This window comes from Wolffia australiana, chromosome 9 (assembly GCF_029677425.1).
Source record: "Wolffia australiana isolate 7733 chromosome 9, ASM2967742v1".
Lineage (NCBI taxonomy): Eukaryota > Viridiplantae > Streptophyta > Magnoliopsida > Alismatales > Araceae > Wolffia > Wolffia australiana.
In genome coordinates, this window is record NC_135843.1 from 17,483,985 (window position 1) to 17,504,211 (window position 20,227).

General features: G+C 40.3%; 1 protein-coding gene across 1 annotated transcript; it reads right to left on the reverse strand.

The window, feature by feature from the left end:
• Positions 1-8,230: 8,230 nt before the first annotated feature.
• LOC144707455 (rho GTPase-activating protein REN1-like) lies at positions 8,231-19,581 on the reverse strand. Its single transcript, XM_078580566.1, has 25 exons — positions 19,340-19,581; positions 18,811-18,941; positions 18,398-18,627; positions 18,268-18,304; positions 17,698-17,774; positions 17,529-17,596; positions 17,368-17,446; positions 17,141-17,285; positions 16,934-17,053; positions 16,678-16,755; positions 16,535-16,590; positions 16,372-16,441; positions 16,096-16,180; positions 14,060-14,300; positions 13,562-13,951; positions 12,810-13,103; positions 12,687-12,736; positions 12,008-12,068; positions 11,844-11,927; positions 11,033-11,149; positions 10,798-10,931; positions 9,296-9,374; positions 9,166-9,216; positions 9,031-9,099; positions 8,231-8,621 (listed from the first exon to the last, which is right to left on the reverse strand). Exons 3-25 carry the CDS (start codon positions 18,530-18,532, stop codon positions 8,421-8,423), a joined length of 2,721 nt encoding a protein of 906 aa, XP_078436692.1. The 5' UTR covers positions 18,533-18,627; positions 18,811-18,941; positions 19,340-19,581; the 3' UTR covers positions 8,231-8,420.
• Positions 19,582-20,227: the final 646 nt, after the last annotated feature.

Genomic DNA, 20,227 nt, shown 5'->3' on the forward strand with positions numbered 1-20,227 from the left:
AAACCGTTGCACAATGACGATTATGATGCTTAAGTTATATTTTCAACAACCCTTCTATGTTGGATATCGAAATCCGATATCCAACTCCAATATCTGATATCGCCATCCTCTCCGAGAGACGAAGGTGGATGACGACATCAAGACGGATACGGATACGGATATCGTTACTGTAGCAACCTATAAATGGATATCCGAAAAATGGATACCGAAAATTTGATTTTTGGTATCCAGTACAGCATTCATCCCAATACCATAATCCGATGTCGGTATCAGGACCGGCGATCCCTATTTTTTATCACATCAATCAAACACTTAGACCGCTAACACATAAAATTGTATTAAGGAGTATCCCTAACCTGAATTAATAATTATTTCATTCATCTGATCATGCTGCCTTCCTTAGATACCATTAGATACATTTAATATTTATTCAGCAGATAAGCATTTATCACTAAACTATGATAATTGTAATTACCCAATTCCCCTTATTATGATATATTTTCTCAAATAAATCAAAAAATATTGTGTGTCTTGAATATTATAGGTAGACCCACATAAAATAACACTACCACAATTTAATAATCATTTTTACATGTAGATGCAAAAGGATTGGCTGTTAAACAATTTTAGGAGATCAAATTAAAGTGAATAAAGAAAATGTGTGCTTTATAACTCTAGTATTGTTTAAGATAAAATAAAAAAACATATCCAGGTGAATATTAAAGGTTATATATTTCAATGCTAGTCTTATTTTGGTTTACCTTTATTTAATGATTGTTGGAATATATCTCCCTCCTTCTTTAGTGGCTCTACTCTGGGCCCACATTCTCTCTCTTCTCTCTTATCTTATAAAAGTGTATGAGGACGTCTTGTCAAAATCAATCAAACCCTATTTTTCTATTCGCCGCTCTCTCTCTTTCACCCTTTCTCTCTCTGATCACTACATGGTATCAGAGCGTCGAGAGAGGCTATCAGCGGCATCTTCCTTGGGGCGATCTCCTTGACAATGGCGTCTCCACTCTTCCACGCGGCGCCGATCACCAGCATTCCTATCTCTCTGGTGGCATTCCTATCTCTCCGGCGGCATATTTATTGGTGGCACTCCTATCTCTCAGGCGGCGCTCCTAACTCTCTCCGGCGTTCCTATCTCTCCAGCGGTCCTATCTCTCCAGCGGCATCTTTATAGGCGGCACTCCTATCTCTCCAACGGCATCTGGCAGCATCTCTCTCATGGCAGATGAAGCGGAATCTTCCATCCAAACGGCTCCCCTTGACCCAACCCCCGTGAGGCACTCGATCATGACGGCTCTCACTCATCCGACATATATGTTTGACGGAACAAATTATAGTTCGTGGTCGACTGCATTCCTGGAATTCGTGAATGCTCATCGACTTCGACATCACCTGACAGTTCCTCTGCCGACCGAGTCCGATACGACCTATGCCGAGTGGAGTTACCTTGAATCGGCGATCTGTACGTGGCTGTGTCAGAGCGTCCACACGAAGATCATGCAACCTATCAATCAAACTCGCTCAGCTCATGCTCTATGGCCACGACTAGCGATGATGTACACCAACAAAGTAATGTCAATAAGACTGTTCGTCAATACAAGGATCTATTTGCATGCAAGCAGGACTCTCGCTTACTCCATGACTATTATGGCGCAATGGAGTCCATCATTACCGATATAGCAATGTATCAGCCTCCGTCTACTGATTTCGACACACTGGCTCGATATCGAGACGAACTTCAGGCTGGTGCATTCCTGAGTGGGCTGAAGCCCGAGCTCGCCCATATGATACGCGGGCAAGTTCTTGCTGGTTCTCGGGTGATGCCCATTGAGGAGATTTTTTTCTGCAGCACTCTGGGTTCATGACAGTGTGCCTACCTTGTCACCTATACCTTCGGCCAACATCTCTGCCTTAGCTGTATCTAGTGGATCTGGAGGTCCCCCGAAGTCCTTGGGCAAGGGGCCTACCTCTGGAAAGCCACAGAATGCTTTCCATTTATGCAAGTGTGGGAAGGTGACGCATCCCTCTGAGAAGTGTTGGAAGGACTTCGGGAAACCTGCATAGGTACTCGCTGCCGATGGGGGCAAATCCGCACCGGCCACATCGAGCACTTCAGCTCTCTCTATGATGTCCACTATGTCCATTGTAGCCTCATCTGTTACAACTCTCTCTCTCTATGATGTCATCTTGCATATCTCTAGGCTTCCCACGCATCCGTTCTGCACACTCCGTCGGGTGCATCGACTAGTCTGGCCTCTCTCTCCACCAATCTAGCTTCCTATGCCAGAGGAAGCTCCTCCACTCCAGGTATGTCCACCCTCTCAGCTTCTAATACGATTTGGATGATTGACCCAGGAGCTTCGGCTCATATGACGGGTACCTCCTCCATCTTAAATCCCTATTCCCTAACACCTCACACCCTGACATCTACATCGTTGATGGTCACCCGTGTCCCATAAAGGGGTCAAGAACCACTCAGGCTACATCTTCTCTGGCCCTCCACAATGTCCTTTACGAACCTGCTTTCCATCAGTGCCATCACCAAAGCCCTTAACTGTGGGGTTTTCTTCTATCCTTATCACTACATCTTCCAGGATCTTCGTACAGGGCAGAGGATTGGACTGGGCCACGAGAATGAACGAGGAATCTATGAGCTCATGCTTGTTTCGCCATCCACTAGACTACTTGCTCTGTTTTCGCTTTCTGCCTCCCAATGTTCTTCCCAAAACTCCTTTTTATGGCATTGTCGTTTGGGACATCCAAGTTTTGCAAAACCCAAAGAAGCCTTACCATGGATTGATGTGTGTTCTTTTAAATGTAAATCATGTGAACTAGGAAAACATCATCGATTATCATATCCTGCATGCACCGGCATACCTTCTGCTCGACCTTTCGATCTTGTCCACTACGACGTATGGGGCCTTACACAGCACACCTCACCTTCCGGGGGGAGATACTACATTGTCTTTGTGGATGACTATACTAGATGAAGCTGGACTTCCATCCTTCAGAGCCGGAAAAAAGTCCTAGACACAGTTCAACACTTTGTGATGGCGATCATTACACAATACGCTGCCACCCCAAAAGTATTTTGTATGGATAATGCCCTGGAATTTGTACAATGTTATTTGGAGACCTTTTATGCAGACAAAGGGATTATCCATCAAACGACTTGCCCCTACACCTCCCAACATAATGGAGTGGTTGAGCAGAAACATCAACATCTCTTGGATATGGTGCGCACCATGTTGGTTGTTATGCATGTTCCCATGTATTTGTGGTCTGATGTAGTCCTTTCTGCCACATTCTTGGCGAATCACCTTCCATCTGCTGCCTTAAGTGGGGTTATTCCTAATCAGTGTCTTCATCCCAGTGCAGACTCATTCTCCTTACCTCCTTGAGTCTTTGGCTGCACTGGATTTGTTCAAGATCACACCCTTGATTTATCCAAACTCGCTCTGCATGCTCTCAAGTGTGTCTTCGTTGGTTATTCCAAGACTCAAATTGGTTACCGGGTCTACTTTCCCTCTACATGCTGCTACATCACATCTGTCGATGTCACTTTCCACGAGGATGTCCCATACTTCACACCATCACCCCTAGTTCCCTCACCCATCTCTATAACTTCTTCTAACACTAGAGGCCCTCTTCTCACTCCGCTCCCCTCAGCTTCCATTCTCGATTCAGCTACGGCTTCCTCTTCTTCCACCATCCCAGCTGACTCTTCTTCTAATCTCGACCATCCACTACTCTCCGCACCTTCTCCTACTCCTGAGCCTATCGTCCCTACATCTCCTCCTCCCGTCGATCCATCCGTCGACCATGCATCCTCCTAAGCCTCTCCTCCCTTGAACCTTGACCTTCCTATTGCATTTCGAAAAGGCACACGTCAATGTACTTAACATCCTATTAGCCATCATGTTTCCTCTACTCGTCTCTCTCTCTTCTATCGCACCTTTGCCCTTTTTGTTATCACTGGGTCAATTCCTAAATCGTATTCTGAAGCTTTGCAGGTACTGGAGTGGAAGGCAGCTATGGATGCAGAATATGTTGCCTTTCTTTAGCGAGACACGTGACAGCTGGTGCCCCGCCCCTCTGACACCAACGTTGTCTCCTATAAGTGGGTGTACTCCCTCAAGTACAATCATGATTGTACTATTGCCCAATACAAGGCGTGTCTCATCGCTCGCGGCTTCTCCCAGGCCTATGGACTTGACTATACTGAGACTTTCTCTCCAGTGGCCCCTCTTAGCTCCATTCAGGTCCTCTTCTCGGTGGCACTCAATCAGGCATGGTCTCTTCATCAGCAATGTCTCCAATGCGTTCCTTTATGGAGACTTGGTAGAACAAGTTTATATGGAGCAACCTCCTGGGTATGTTGCTCTAGGGGAGTCTTCTATGGTATATCTCTCGAACAACGCAATCTATGGCTTGAAGCAAAGCCCTCGTGCTTGGTTTCACAAGTTCTTCACATTGTTGTTTACTTATGGCTTCGTCTCCACTGTCTCCGATCCCACATGCGGCAGTGAACTCCTATGGGTTGCATTGTGCTAGCTGTCTATGGTGATGATATTATTCTCACTGGCAGTGACGAGGCCGAGGTTGTTGCGACCAAGGCTTATCTTTGTCAGCATTTTGTGATGCGTGATTTCTCCCCACCACCGTACTTCTGTGGCCTTGAAATTGCTTATCGCCCCAACCACCTGGTTTTATGCCTGCAGAATTATGCTTTAGATCTCCTAAAGGAAAACCTATTGGTGGGATAAGGCAACAACATTATTGGCGAACCTGGGCCTATATCATTGTCTGGTTGGTAATCTTCTCTATTTGACTGTGACACGCCCTGACATTGTGTATGCAGTGAGTGTATTGAGTCCGTTCATGCAAGCTCGTGTAATACATCTTGATGGTGTATATCGTGTTCTCTCCTACATCAAGCGAGGCCCCAAAAAAGGCCTATTGTACCGGAGGCATGGCCATCTACATGTTGAGGCTTATTCTGATGCAGGATATGCGGGCGATAAGGACGATCGCAAGTCTCATGGTGGCTATGCCACTTATGTTGGGGGTAATCTGGTCACATGGAGATCACAGAAATAATATATGGTTTCCCGTTCCACTGCCGAGTTAGAGTATAGGGCCATGGCAGACACGACATCGGAACTGCTCTAGTTGAGATCCCTTCTCACTGAACTCGGTTTTCCGCCTCCCTTGTCTATGAAGATGTATTGTGATAATGAAGCTGTCACCTTCATCGCCAGCAACGACACTTTTCACATGAGGGCCAAGCATATCGAGAGTGATTGCCACTTCATTCGACAGTACGTCATAGATGGTACTATCTGTACTCCTCATGTTGCTTCCACACATCAACTTGCAGATATCCGTATAAAGGTGCTGGCCGAGACAACGTATGAGACTATTGGAAGCAAGATGGGCATGTTTGATCTCCATGCTCCAGCTTGAGGGGGAGTATTGGAATATATCTCTCTCCTTCTTTAGTGGGTCTACTGATGTGATACGACGACGGCCGGGATCGATCGGCGCGTTTCACGTCACAGGGTTATGATGCGAATGTATGGGATGTAAGCCGAATGATGAGAAAATACGAATGAGCAGATAAGGACTTGACGGATAGCGACGTCGGCCGTACCGATCAATGAGAGACGAGTGAACCTAAGATCAAACTCCCAATGACCCGCCGGACCTACTAGACGTCTACTAAGTGAGGGGCATCTAACAGCCCTGGAGCGTTCGGCGTCCAAGTCGGATGACAGTCCGTCTACCACAAGAATCCCTATGCTCGACAAGGTGGCTAGTCCTATCCGATGATGTTCGAGAATATCACGGTAGCGGACGCGATAGGGGAAGACGAGACTGTCGAAGATAATAATACTGGAGTTTATAGAGGGGAGACGAGACTGACCTTTGTATCGCTTAGTCCAAGGCGTCCAAGTCGTCGAGCGGATGCTTAGTGTCGGGTCGCGGGCGAGTGTCGTTGGCGAGGACAAAACCGGTGCGGACGGTGCGGTCGTAACTACCAGAGAGCTGAGTCCACGGGTGGCGTGCAACAAAAGTCGGAGCAGAGGGCGCACAAGGCGCGCGCTTGGCTGGCGCAAGGCGTAGTCGTGTGGGCGGGCAAGACAGCGAACCAAGTATCGGGGGAATAGTCGTGGGGGTGGGGTAGAAAACCAAGTAATCAGTTATGGCGTAGAGGGTGGGAATCAAGAAATCAAGAAAGATGAGGGCGAAGGGGAGAACGAAGGGGAATCAAGGAGATATGGTGAGATCAAGAAATCAAGAAATCAAGAAATCAAGAAATCATGAAATCAAGAAATCAAGAAATCATGAAATCAAGAAATCAAGAAATCAAGAAATCAAGAAATCAAGAAATCAAGAAATCAAGAAATCAAGAAATCAAGAAATCAAGAAATCAAGAAATCAAGGGGAAAGAAAGTGGGCGATCAAGAAAGACAAGAGGATGCGGTTGGGGATCAAGAAACGATGGGGAAAGGAGGGTGGGCGATCAAGAAAGGCAAGACGAGGCGGTTGGGAATCAAGAAACGATGGGGAAAGGGGGGTGGGCGATCAAGAAATGGTGGAAGGGTGGAAAAAGGTACCAAGAAATGGCTTTCTTGAACTGTAACAACCAAGAACCCTCCAAGAAAGAGGAGTTCTTGACGGATCTGGGGTGTGCTCCCTCGACGGAGCAGATTTCCCCGGTTGATGGCGTGTCGGCGACGCTTCTTGAATCTCCCAAGACCCCCGGAGTAATCTCGACGAAGGCCTCTTTTGATTCTTGATGGCGGCTTCTTGAAACTCTTTCTCGCACCGGAGTGATCTCGACGGCGCGCTTTAACACATCTCCTCGGAGTGATCTCGACGGGGAGGCGTGGGCTCTACCACGGAGTGATCTCAGCGTGGGGTGGGGCTAGCCAAACCCCTACACTACTCTCTACGATAGGGGCGAATTGTGAATAAACTTTTCAACAATGACTCCAAGGTGTTCCTTGGGCATGCCATCCCCTTATATAGTGAGGATGGGTGCCAAGTGAACGTGGGAGAGGACGAACCGTCGCGAGACGTGGTTCGGCCTCCCTTACAAATTCAAAATACAAACATAAAAAGTAAAAATGACGAGGACGGGGCCCAACAACATTGGCCCAGTCCACGAATCCAAAAATACAAACACACATGAAAATGAGCATAAGTAAAAAGATAAAAGTTCTTACGCGGGGTACTTAAACCCCGGGTGGTGAGCGTCGGCGCGAGCTGCTCGGCGTGGCTGACGACATCCCGTCGCGTCATCCTCGAGATGGTTCTTCGTCATCGTGGCGTCGTCCTCGAGATGGTCCTCCATCATCTACTCTAGGCCCACATTCTCTCTCTTCTCTCTTATCTTATGTGTATGAGGACGTCTTGTCAAAATCAATTGAAACCTATTTTTCTATTCTCCACTCTCTCTCTCTTTTGCCCTTTCTCTCTCTAATTGCTATAATGATAAGAGAAGTAGGATTAACCCATGTCTTCCTATGGGCGCTCCTGTAGAAAAAAATACCTACCTTCCTGTTTTTTGGACTACCTTCCTGTTTTAAATTTTATGCCTTGAAATTCCCAAAAACGTAGAAAGTATTGGAAAAAAAATTATCATCCCCTTGAACCATCGTAATTTGCATGAATAGAGAAATAAAAATTTAAATTAATATTTCAATATTTTAACTCGGTTCTGGATGAAGACATGTTTATGACTAATAAAAATTGCATAAAATCTATCTCAAAAATATTTTTTATAAGACAAGAATATAATCATGACTGTCACACTTTCATTGAGGTATGCTAACATATTTTCTTGTATTATAATACTGATCTATAATACATCTATAATCATAAGGTTAAAGTAGTTAAAGAAAAAGTGAAGTTAGTTATGTTTTCTTCCATAAATTTAATAATGTTTTACACAATACTTCACTTGGCCACATAATATCTTATTCAATATTTTTTCCATCACCACAGAATCTCAATCTACAAAAGATCTCAGAGCATCACAGAACCTATTCCATTATAATCATTTTCAAGCCGAGGAACGAACGAATAATTCATCCCACGATTCCCTATTTAAATGATAAAAATTTAATAACCCATCTACCTTTCATACTCTTCCTCTAATAAATCAAATTTCAACAATCACGGCCTATGAGAAGAGAACCAAGAGCATTGATCATGACCAGATAGATTCATTCATTGGAGTTAAGGTTTTACACAGATATATCAAGTTATATGCCATCTATATCTTTAAATAAAGGAATAATTCTTGAAGCAATTTAATAAAATAATTTACGGACCGTAGGATCAGAGCTTTGAATCACCATTCAAGTTAGTCTCTTGGGCAGGTTCCAGTCTATTCTGGATCATCTGATGAAGTTTCCTTGGCTGGGAGTGCTCTCTGGGCTCTGCGCCGGGACCTGATCAATGCTCTGAAGCTCATTGGCCAGCTGGATCCGGCGCTCCTTGAGGAAGTTAAGCCGATGGGTCAACCTCGAGAACGTCGATGTCGATGACGATGATGATAATAACGATAATCCGGAAGCTGCTTCCGGAGATTCTGAAGACTGCATCAGAAGAAGCTCACCAATTTCAGCGGTCCGGAGCAGGTTAAATTTAGTCTGTTAATGATGTTACTTTATTGAAAAATCCACTTGCAGGAATTTTTTAACTATTTTTTTCTCATAAAGTAGAAATATCAATTAGTGAGGTTTTAATACATACATCTCAGTTATTTCCATAGCAAGATCCTGAATGCAGTGTAAACAGGCAAATGAAGAATTTCAGTTGTTAGGAACCATTGAAAAAAAAGTTTGTAACATCTAATTGTGATCTATTTATTACATGCACTCACCTTTTTATTTATATTTTTTGTCCAAAAATGCAAATATCGACACTGACGGTCATCAATTGATTTAGATCGTACACAAACTTGCTTCCTTATATTATTTTGAATCTTTAAAAGGCATTATGTACCTCAATCTTGGAATGGGCTTTCCTTGCCGGTTGACTCGTCTTAGACTTCTCGTCATCTCGTCCTTTGACCTGGCCATAAAATTTTAAAAACCCATAAAAAATTAAAATATTGCAGTATTTAGCAGTGGGCCCCACCTTCTCTTTTGTCAATTCTTCGGAAAGGTCAACGGGATGACTTTTGGCCGCCTGCAACCAACGGAAGATTTAGAAATCAACTTAATCTTAGATTCAGAAAACCAGCGTCCACACAAAGTTGGCCACGTACCCCTTTTTCCTCAACAGTATTTGTGAGATGATGGGAGGGTGAGGTGGTCAAAGTGTTGACCCACTTTGATGGATCCGCTCTGTAGCCAGAGAATAATGACATAAGATTTCATATTATGTATCATTCCTCATGATAATTATCTGGATAACTAAATAAAATACAATTTTAATTTTTATATGTTTATTATGCAGAAGCAAATGCTCATTTCTATTCATCCTGCTGCCATAATTTTTTTAATGCGGCCAGCGAATGAAAATACAATAAAATTATATGATACCCCTCATAGTAATAAATTGTGAAACCATATTTTCGTTCTCAGAAAAAAATAATGTATTAGCAGTTCATGGTTACATTATGCTGATGTTGTCGTGTTTGGGTCATGAATACGCCCGAAAAATTAAAGAAATCAGCAAGAAAATAAGCAATAAGAAATAATAAGGGGCCTAAAAATAGTAAAACCTGAAAGCCATTGTATCTTATTATTGTATGCGAACATAATACCTCTCGAGATAATTATAAAAAAATACTGCAACTATGTCCAGTTTATCTTTACTCAATTGTAATTAACAATATCTTTGTTCTTGATGATCTCTGAGTCAGAACATTTTATTTCATTGAATAATTCAAAGCACCGAGAAATAGATCATAAATAAAATGGGATCAAAAAACCCTATTGTTTTAGGCGATTGTAAGATGACACAGTCAAATTGCACAAGTCCGCCATAAAATTAATGAATAAAAAATCATATCCCTTTCATCAGTATACAATCTTAATTTCAATTTTTCGTTTTCCTGATGATGAAAATATAACAATATTTCTTTCCCCTAAAATAATGAAATCTCAACGTTCACAGGTTCATATTTTACTGATGATGACACTTCTGTTCACGCAAAAAATGCACCATTTCATAGGGTTGGAGGAAATGGCAATAAATGCACCAATTCATTGTAATCTGAGAGAGTTAAGACAGAGAGTCGCATTGTCCTCGGCAAGGTTGACAATGATGAAGAATACTTAAAGAACACCGTCACGACAACTGTCGGTATCAACCACCAGAGCTGATTTTCCTGTGGTTGATACTGACAGTTGTCGTGACGGTGTTCACAAGCAATAACCCAGCGACGTTAATTTTTGGGGTCTTTCAATGTTAATGACCATTGTTGATTTTGACAATGAAGGATAGTTTTTACTCATATCGCCAGTTGATGACAATAAAGACGTTGACACAAGTGACAGTTGACACTGTCAATGTCGAATTGTCAAAGTCATATTACTGCCAACATCGGCTGTCGATGTCAATAAGAGGTCCCAAACCTCACTAGCTGCCTACAAATGACATTAATGATGACAAGTCTGCATCATCATTAGCCATCTTTATAGCAGATGAATGACGAGGAAAATTACTAATCTTCAACACCCTCTCGCCGCCATCATTCGGGAAGTCAAACCCTATCAGTATATGATCCCAACAGTCATGGTACTTGGGTAGTGATTTGCTTACATATGTTGACCGCAAGTAGGACACATCTGTTGTGCTGGTTGGAAGAACTGACCACGAAGATCTGCAATCTTTTGCTTCAGGTTAATCACATCTTTCTCACTCAGCGCAATGTCCTCGAGATCTGATCGCACATTCTGAGAAAGAGGAGTTTGGACGAATAATGAAAGATGAGTAGGTTTTCTAATTCTGTTTTTCACATAAAACATCATGAAAAGCTGTATAATAATGTTCCTACCCGGCAGTCAATGTGAGTTGAGAAAGACACATGTCCAGGTCGCAAGTTCATGAGGCCAGCCTCCAAGCATAACCTCCGCTCTTTCTCTCTCCTCAATTGCTCTTGTAAGCCCTTCACCTGTATCAAAAACACTTGGGACCTTCGGGTCTCACATGATGATGATTGATTGCTAAATACAGCAATGTTATGTGGAATAGGAAACCTACCAATAGAAGAGTGTATGCAATAGAACAATGATTTAAAACTGTGCAAATCCTTAGATTTGCATAGAATGCTTTGGCATGACGATATAAATTCTTAAAAATTTATATGATCATGCATCATTTTGGTATTCTATTAGGGTTGGTATAAGATGACTAATTTATCATCGCCACCTCTCTGGATTCTGACATCATCATCCATGGGTGGCTTGGACGACTCACAGTAACGATGATGAAATCTTCGTAGACGGTTGGATAACAATGACCAAGAAAATGACAATACAGACTTAGAAGATCATCGTCCACTCGCGAACAAAGACTGATTCGTCATCATCGTCATTGTCATTTATGCTTCGCCTGACTCATGATCAACCAATGGTTGAAAATGACAAGGAAGATGGTGATTTAGCATTGTTTTGGTCCACCAGTCACCATCCTCATCAAACCTGAAACCTCTTATCCTGAAAGAAATGGTTTGGAGTTTGAAAGTTAAGTCTTTTCAGCTTTCAACCATATTTCTGTCGATATTTATTTTATACCTGACTTCAAAATTTTAGTCTATTTACTTCAAAGTATCAAAAATAAAATTTAAATACATAATTGAAACCCACATCTTCTTCAAGGGCAGCCCGGCGCTCATGCAGAGTTTCTTTTCTCTTTTCTATACTACCCTGCAATATTGCATTTGCTTGCACCTACACCAAAATCAAAAATCAGAACATAATTATGGTTGTAACCATTTTACTAGTTTATATTTTAGATAAATAGCGCCTACCTCCTTGGCAATTTTAGCTTCCAAGTCACTTTTTGTGATCTCCAGCCTCTGGATCAAATTACTACACATTGGGGAAAGGAGAGGGAAAGGAAAACAAGTACTATAATTTGCCATCTCCAAAATGTCATGAGTATTTGAATACATTATGGCCCTAATACTTGAAAAAGGCAATATATTCATTTACATCTACATCCCTCCATCTCTAAGTAAAGGATCCAGATTCTACAGGAAAGAGAAGACATTTTCCAGCTTAGGTATCAACGCAAGAGCTCATTATTCAGGACTATTCATTTCTCTAGTTCTTGATTCTATCTCCTGCCCTACTTGCTTTCTTGATTATTCAATTATTGATCTCGATCTCAAATTTCTTGATCTATCTTTCATCTTTCCTGTTTGGATCAATATCACTCAGTTTCCAACTGTATAATACATTATTACATTGTACCACTTTATGATACATCAGGCATTCATTCTTGATCTAATCCTTTTATGTCCCTTCCTTCAAATGTAACTCTTTTATTCCCCCAAAAGTACTAAAAACACGTTTACAGTAAGATGTGATGATTACGATGAAGTAGCATAGATCAAAATTCATTCTTGAAACTGTATAAACATAGTACCAAGAAATTTATAAAAACACCACGAAGTGCACATGATAGAGGCCGTGAGAGTGACTTACTCATCTTCAACAGAATAGTCAATTGACTCCATTGAAAGGTTCTTCCTTGCCTGAAAGTTGAATAGAAAAGATAAAACATGAAAGAAATATATGACATAAAAAACAATAACACAAAAAACTCACAGATGTGCGTCCCCACTTTGTTGGGGGCCTGAGTTTCCATCCTTGCAATATTGAATTGTTTGATTTTTCAGGTAGTTTTTCAACAAATAAGGGATTTATGCTGCTCAGCGAAGTCTGCAAAGGGCTTGGTACTGTACGCATGCAATCTAAACCATCTCCATGGTTATCTTCCTGTGAAATTACAAAGTTTTCCTCACTAGGTGATGTATCTAGGGATTGCCCAGATTTCTCAATGTCTTGATTGTCATTACTGAGCTTAGGAGTTTCCTCCAAGGAGGCATGATCCACAATTTCCTGAAGAAAAACATAAATGGAAATTTATATGGATGTGATAGCGAAAGTGTGAGGTGACAATAAATGCTAAATAAGAAAGCAAAAAAATGCAAGGGAGATTTTCAATGAGGAACATGAAAACAATTTAAATATGGCAATGATAAATTTATTTCACAGTCTAGATGCACTGGTTTACAAACTAAATTGGATAAAAATATTTCAACTCTTAAATTAGGTTTAAGCTTTGATGTATTTTATACTTACGAGACGGGGAGTTTAATACTTACCAGATGATGAAGAATTTTTTTTAATAAAACAGAACATATTAGGATGTAGTGAGACTTTCTTGGAAAGAAAAGAACAATCGGTAATTGTCTCTGATAATTCATATTTCACAATGTGATGCATGTCTATTAAGTGTTTTTTTAACGAATGAGATGATGGAATCATCATGATATGGTAGTATCTACAACTATGACCTTACAACCGCATAATTCAATATCGTCATTGAGAGTTCCAGCAGACAAATTTTCTGAATCCTCCTCAGCGGAATGGGCCAGATCGTTCTGTGCATCATGGTATCCTTCATCTTCCATTACCTCACCATCTGTACGCTCATCCACATCAACAGCATCACCATCATCATCATCATTATCATCATCATCATCATTACCATCATCACCATCATCATCATCATCATCATCATCATTATCAACATCATCGTTACCATCATCATCATTATCATCATCATCGTCATCGTAGTCATCATCATCTTCATTTTCAACATCATCTTCATCGCCATCCTCATTCCCATCTTCACCATTAGAGCCGTCTGAGTCAGAACAAAGCCCAGAAGAGAGGGCATTATCCTGCGGGTGACACAAAAATATATAAATACATACTAATGAAGCTCTTAACATCATCCAATATCATTTGGGAGATCTTGATTGAATCAATTTTCTGATATTCATACTCACATCGAATATTCTTTCATACTCCTCAAGCATAATTATGATGATGGCTTGTGCGTGGTTAGCAGCTGCAGCAGCTTTCAAAAGTTGTAAAGAACCATCTCCGATGTTAATGCCATCTTCAAGTTCGCAGTCACCAGCGAGGAGAGCCCGGAGGAGCAAGGGAGCCATGCATGCGGCTAGCGCTGAGATTGTCATTCTATTCTCAGATCTATGAGAAGCGACCACCCGCATCATCCTTAAAATCCTGTCGCGAAAGTTAATTTTTTGGGCAAGCATTAATTGATGAGAGAATAACACACTGAATTAGAGCATAGCTATATAATGCAACAAATATTTAACTCATCGTCTGACAAAGGGTTGAAGTCCGTCTATCCCCAAAACTTGTTTTAATTTCCTAGGCATTTTTTTTTCTTTTTCATCTGTGACTCTAAATTCATTATATTTTAAGTTCTCTCTTCCCCAAAAAAAATCCAAAAATTTTATGTTTAGGCTAAACTAATGCATGCTATATCAAACATGTGGTAAAGGACGTTCTAAGGTTCTATAGAGGAAACAAGAAAAGACGGGCAAAGGACACGTGTCCATGGCTGACACACGGCAGTTCAAAAAAAAACCAAGCAAAGTACCAGAACGAATAAGAGGGGGTCTGACATCTTGGAGCATGTGCCATTTCAAGAAAGTATAGGCGGAGCGGTTGGCTAGAGACAAAGATCCTTTCCATCTCTAGTGGAGCAAGGTTGATGAGGCATAGTTCACTTCACATTTGTTCTATCTCTACTTCTTGATGTGTCCTCATTGTCTTCTGAACTTACCATTTCTGCTTTTGATCTATCGAAACTACATATCTGATGGTTTCTAAATTGTGGAGTTCTTGATACCAAGGGATTTATCAGTTTCTAAATAAAAAAATTTGATTATGGTTCAGCAGTAAAATATCTCCTTTCAGTTCAGTTAAGTATACCACTTGTACAATTTTCTGCTGACTACGGGTCCATTTTGGTACAAAGTACCAAACCATGTCCTTCTCTACTTCTGACATAACTTTACATATTCTTATAGCCCACAAGACCCTTCTTTATCGTTTGCATATAATGCCAGAATAAAAATCAAAGTCGCCTCTTTCCTCTTGAAATATGCTGATATTGGCATTGGCGTATGTCAGAATGTATGTGAAAAAAATTATTTTGGAAGTGTTTCTAAGAACCACCCAATATCTTATCAGACAACGAAGAGGGGGGAGGAATGCCACAATTGAGCATCAGTAAGAAACACGTGTGGATTTGAATTAATAAGAGGGTGCAGGACAGTGGCTATAAATAAAGAGGAATACTCCCAAGAAGATCTACAAAAATTGATTCACCAGTTCGGTAGGCCAGCCTGGATGGGAGCCAGCCTGACCTGGCTACTCTCTCTCTTCTCATATTGTTTTCCTTCTGCAATCTGTATATTCTCATTCTCGGAATTTCCCATCTTAGGAACCAATTCTTCACGAAGATTAGGGATCAATATTGAGGTGAAATACTCAGACTTGCTCACATTCCATGTAAGGAACCTTATCAGATGAGTCCCCAAATTTTAGAGAAAAAATATGCTTATTCATTTATTTTGTTCTTACATTCAACATAAGAACAAAATCCGACATTATTAGCCCCAATTCATCGCATGTTTTTTAAGAGAAAATTTTGAACAAGTAAAAGAAAGAATAAAGAGGTCTAATTTTATTTAGCAATTTTTAATAGGCTCTGAGAGGGAAAGAAGTGTAATAGTTGAGGAGAGACTTCATGAAATCACAAACCACATAAGTTTAAATATTTCCCTGAGGGATGGAAACTTGGTTCAGTTTTGTTTGGGAACATGGTGCAGTTCAGACTCCTGAGGTTATTCGGGAAAAGAAAGAAATGTTTATTCTTTACGCGCAAGGGAAGGATATGAGGAGATGAACTGTTTTTAGTAATGAAACAAGCATAAAGCATATTTTATAGGATTCAGTTGTAAAATATCAGGGTGAATGAAAATAAACTTATTAAAACAGGAGTCACCTCTGCATCAACCGACGGTTAGGCTCTGGTAGCAGATCACAGACAGCACTACGCATTGAAACGGTCCTGCTTCCTCTATCGGATCCTAAAATTACAATATATGATATAAATATTAGGAATTTAGCATCATGTATTGTTTAGAGGCAGGACGGCAGGAGTGAATAAATCACAGAGTCCTTTGCGTTGAGGAAAATGCAGCCAATTCATATGGAGAATTTCAGAGGATAAAAATAATAAAATGATTAACTAGAATAAAAGGTGACTGATAAAACATACGCAGTGCCTCCAATAATGCTGTGCAGCAGGATACAGGAACTGGAGATGAAGGCAATTCCCGAAGGAAATACTGGCAACGGAATGTCATTACATTCGCTTCAGAATTTTGGTGAATCAAAAAAGAATTAATTGAAATTTTGATAATTTTAAGAACAACACTTACTTTAATGCAATCACCGATTACATGCGCATCCTCATTCAGATCGAATTCATTCTTCCCTGAAGATGAGAAAGTCAGATGAAAAAATAAATTTAATGATGACATAAATTGACTTTGAATTACTTAAAGGGACAAAACAGCCTAACCCTTCTCAAATTCCTGAACACGGTGTTCAACCTCTTCCACGTCAGCAGACTGCCTTAGGATACCTTCGACTTTTATCCCTGTACAATCAAAATAATGTCATTTCAAATATGCCAGAAATCAATCTTTGCTAACAACTAAAACTAATTCGCGCAATATGGCCCTATAACAGGAAATTGATTTGCCCTACAGATTTTTTATTGCCTTAACACAAATCACAGGAAAAGAGGACTCAAAAACGGGGAACACATCGTTTACCATATTTCTCAATAAACCTTATTGCTTTCTCCAGGAAAGAGGGGCTCCCATTGATATCTTCTAAGGCAAGTAAAATTGGCTGCCCAATGATCATTGACTTCATTGTCTTCTTTTCCTGCCCTAAAAGTACATATTTATGTATAATATAGGTAAAGGATCAAATTAAAGTATCAAAAATTCTGGAGAAAAATAAGATAAATGACTTACATTGCTCAAAAGATGCATCAACCACTTCTACTGCATCATTTTGGAAGATCCCAGTTGGGCCCTTCAAAAGAGCAGCACTTGGGGCCTGGGTTAAAGCGCTATCTAGTGCACTTTTCCATTCATTCAGATCTTCTAAACTCTCAGCCTTTGGACCAAAATTAAGCCGCTAGTAATAATTAATATAATTACGTAACATAAATGAAGCAGAAGCAAAAGTAAAGGCAAACCTTAAGAGTGAAAGCTCTTCCATCGCGGCCATCTGGAAAGAGTACTGTCAAAAGCTTTTTATCTGCTTTAGCGACCACCCTGCACGATTTTGAGGTAATATATGAGAGCAGTACTTGGCATCTAAACAAGAAAAACCAAATATATTCGCCAATGAAATCACCTTCCCGAATTATTGAGGTCAATGCCGCCCAATGTAAGGTTTGTTTCACCCTTTGGAGATGGAATATTCTGAAATTTTAGGTTGAAAAGAATATGAATTTATTTTAATCTAAATGTTATTTTTTTTCATAAAACTTAAAATCTCAGTAAAATTGGAGAATTAAACGCACTGGGTCACTCCTGAAGAAGACGAGAGATGTTCGCGTCAGAATAAACCATCTTCTCTTCCATGACGTCCATCCTATCCCTGAAAAACAGTTGTCTTCATTATGTAGGCTATAAAACGATAATTTATTGAAAAATATTCCTGTGTTTAAACTTCTAGAAAATTATCTCAAAAATTGAAAAACTTTTGAAAAAACATGATCATCAAGAAATTGTAAATCGTGGAAATCTATAATATTTAATAAATATTTTAAAGGAATTTGAAGGTTTTATTCTAAAGGATCTCTCATTTTTAGAATCAAAAATTATAAAAGAAGGAAACGTTAGAGTGAAAATATTTTAGAATCTAACTGTATGTACATAAAAACCATGAAAGGGAAGGAGAATGGGAAGGGGGGATCTTTGATGTTACATAAGGATTTCGGAAAACAAAAAATTCAAGTGGGGAGACAACATGTGAAAAAATATGGATCCATATTTCCGGTGGATAAATTTCACTAGAAATTTATCCAATGAACGAGAGTACTTTCTTCTTTTCAATAGATAATGTATGCACAAAATAAAGGTAGTATTACCTTTGGACGATATCAATAGATGCCCACTCTTGAAAACCTGAATAAAAAAATATCTCCAATCATAAGAATTGGGATCTTAAATAATCTTTGAGTGAGAAAATGTATTCCACGTGAATGTAAAATACACGACCTGGCAGTGATGGCAACCCCCTAAGTGTTTGTCATGACTTTCTGAGTTTTTGGGTCCCCAGAAATTTGTATCCCCCTCATCTCGGCAGAACTTACAATGAGTAGCAGTTTCATTCAGATGTTGCTGTGTTTCCATCTACGAACCAGTTTTGAGAGAAATCCTAGCCTTGAAGAATGTAAAATTTCCCAGAACAGTGTCTCACTGTAATATTTACGCCTGAAGAAGGTCCTCTACTTGAAAATAATTCAAAGAATAGATCAGATATTTTTCTTGATCCAGTAAATCTCTCTTATTTTTTCTTGATCCAGGAAACATCAATTTTTTTCCTTGGAACATGTCACATCATACGAACGCCATGAACCAGAAGGGATAGATTAATAAATGTGAGAAATAGATTAAGCTTAACACTTCACCCTGCCAAGCCAGTCATCGTATTTGTCCCAAAATTTCTGACAGAGATAGCAATGCACATAGTTAAGTTTTTCAGAAACGCCAGCCAAACTTTGAGGGGATTGCATTTGAGCAATCGAGATCTATGTAAGTCCTGTCAAACAATATTTCCATGATGTATCAGAACAAGAAAGGAAATTATCCGCCGACAAGAATCAATTGAAAAAATCATATATTCTTGAAGCCGACCGTCGAAATATAGAAGAAAAGCAACAATGACATATCAGTAAACGGAATTTCAGATGCATCAGACATTTACGCATGAAAAAGCAAGAAAAAAATCACAACGCATTCGCTTATGAGGTTCGTAAGCATCTGGATCCAACCTCAACGCCGTCTGCGAAGGAAATCAATGATCAACCGATGAAAAACAGCGTAAAAGCATGGCAAATAATGATTAAACGAAAGCAGATCATGCATCGATGCTTTCGATCGGTAAAATCAAAAAAGACATTCCAAAGAAACATCTGAGAAATCATTCAAACAACATACCAAACTGAAAAACGCAAACGGCAGTAACCACGCAATCTACCACCACGCCTTCTTCCGTCTGCGTTTCCACCCGGCTCTACGAAGAGCTCCAGAGATCAAGGAGAGATCAATAAACCAATGGTCTCAATCTCTCTCTGTCCTTATATATACATCTCTCTCTCTCCTTATATATACATCTCTCTCTCTTCCTCTCTTTATATATCTCTCTGCAAATCTCTTTCTCTCTCTTTCTATGTCTCTCTCTAAAAGTCTCTTCGTCTCTCTCTTTAAATCTCTTTCTATCTCTAAATCTCTCTCTATCCGGTATTGTCTCCGGAGGGGAAGCTGACGACCACACTCTTTTGTCAAGAGAGAGAGATGGGTGGGACCCACCACCTCATGAGAAGCAATCTCGGCCGTCCATCGAGGATAATCGTCGGCAGAACGGTTAACGGAACGGTCTTGGCGGGAAACGGTTGAAGCCAGTGCCACGTGTCATTCTTAAATAGACCCGCTGCTTTGGGAAATGAGATAATCCCAGCCGTTGATTGACGCCTTTCGGCAGAAAGGATCGGACGGTTGACGTGAAAAGGACATGGTTTAATAACACGTGTCATTTATTTATGTTTTTTTCTTAACCTGAAGGGGGTCCAAACTGGGATATTTATCTCAGTAGAAGGAAAAAGTACGTAAAATGTGGGAAACGTATAACAAATTGAAGAAATATTTATATTATGAGAATCTTTTAATATTACTTTTATTCTTTTTCAATCGTACGGTCACCGGCTTGTCTCTAGACCCTTAGAAATGTACTCGAAAAAGGATGAAGCTATGAAGAAGGTCCTTCTGAAGTTATACATGTAGATCATCATAAATGATGAATATCATTATTTATGCATGTATGGATGT

Coding starts and splice junctions, on each gene's coding strand:
- LOC144707455 (XM_078580566.1), bottom strand. CDS start 18,532: ATGGAAACACAGCAACATCTGAATGAAACTGCTACTCATTGTAAGTTC. Junction 16,181..16,371: donor AGCATTATTGGAGGCACTGC/GTATGTTTTATC, acceptor TTGTAATTTTAG/GATCCGATAGAGGAAGCAGG. Junction 11,150..11,843: donor GGGCTGCCCTTGAAGAAGAT/GTGGGTTTCAAT, acceptor TTTTTGATACAG/GTGAAGGGCTTACAAGAGCA.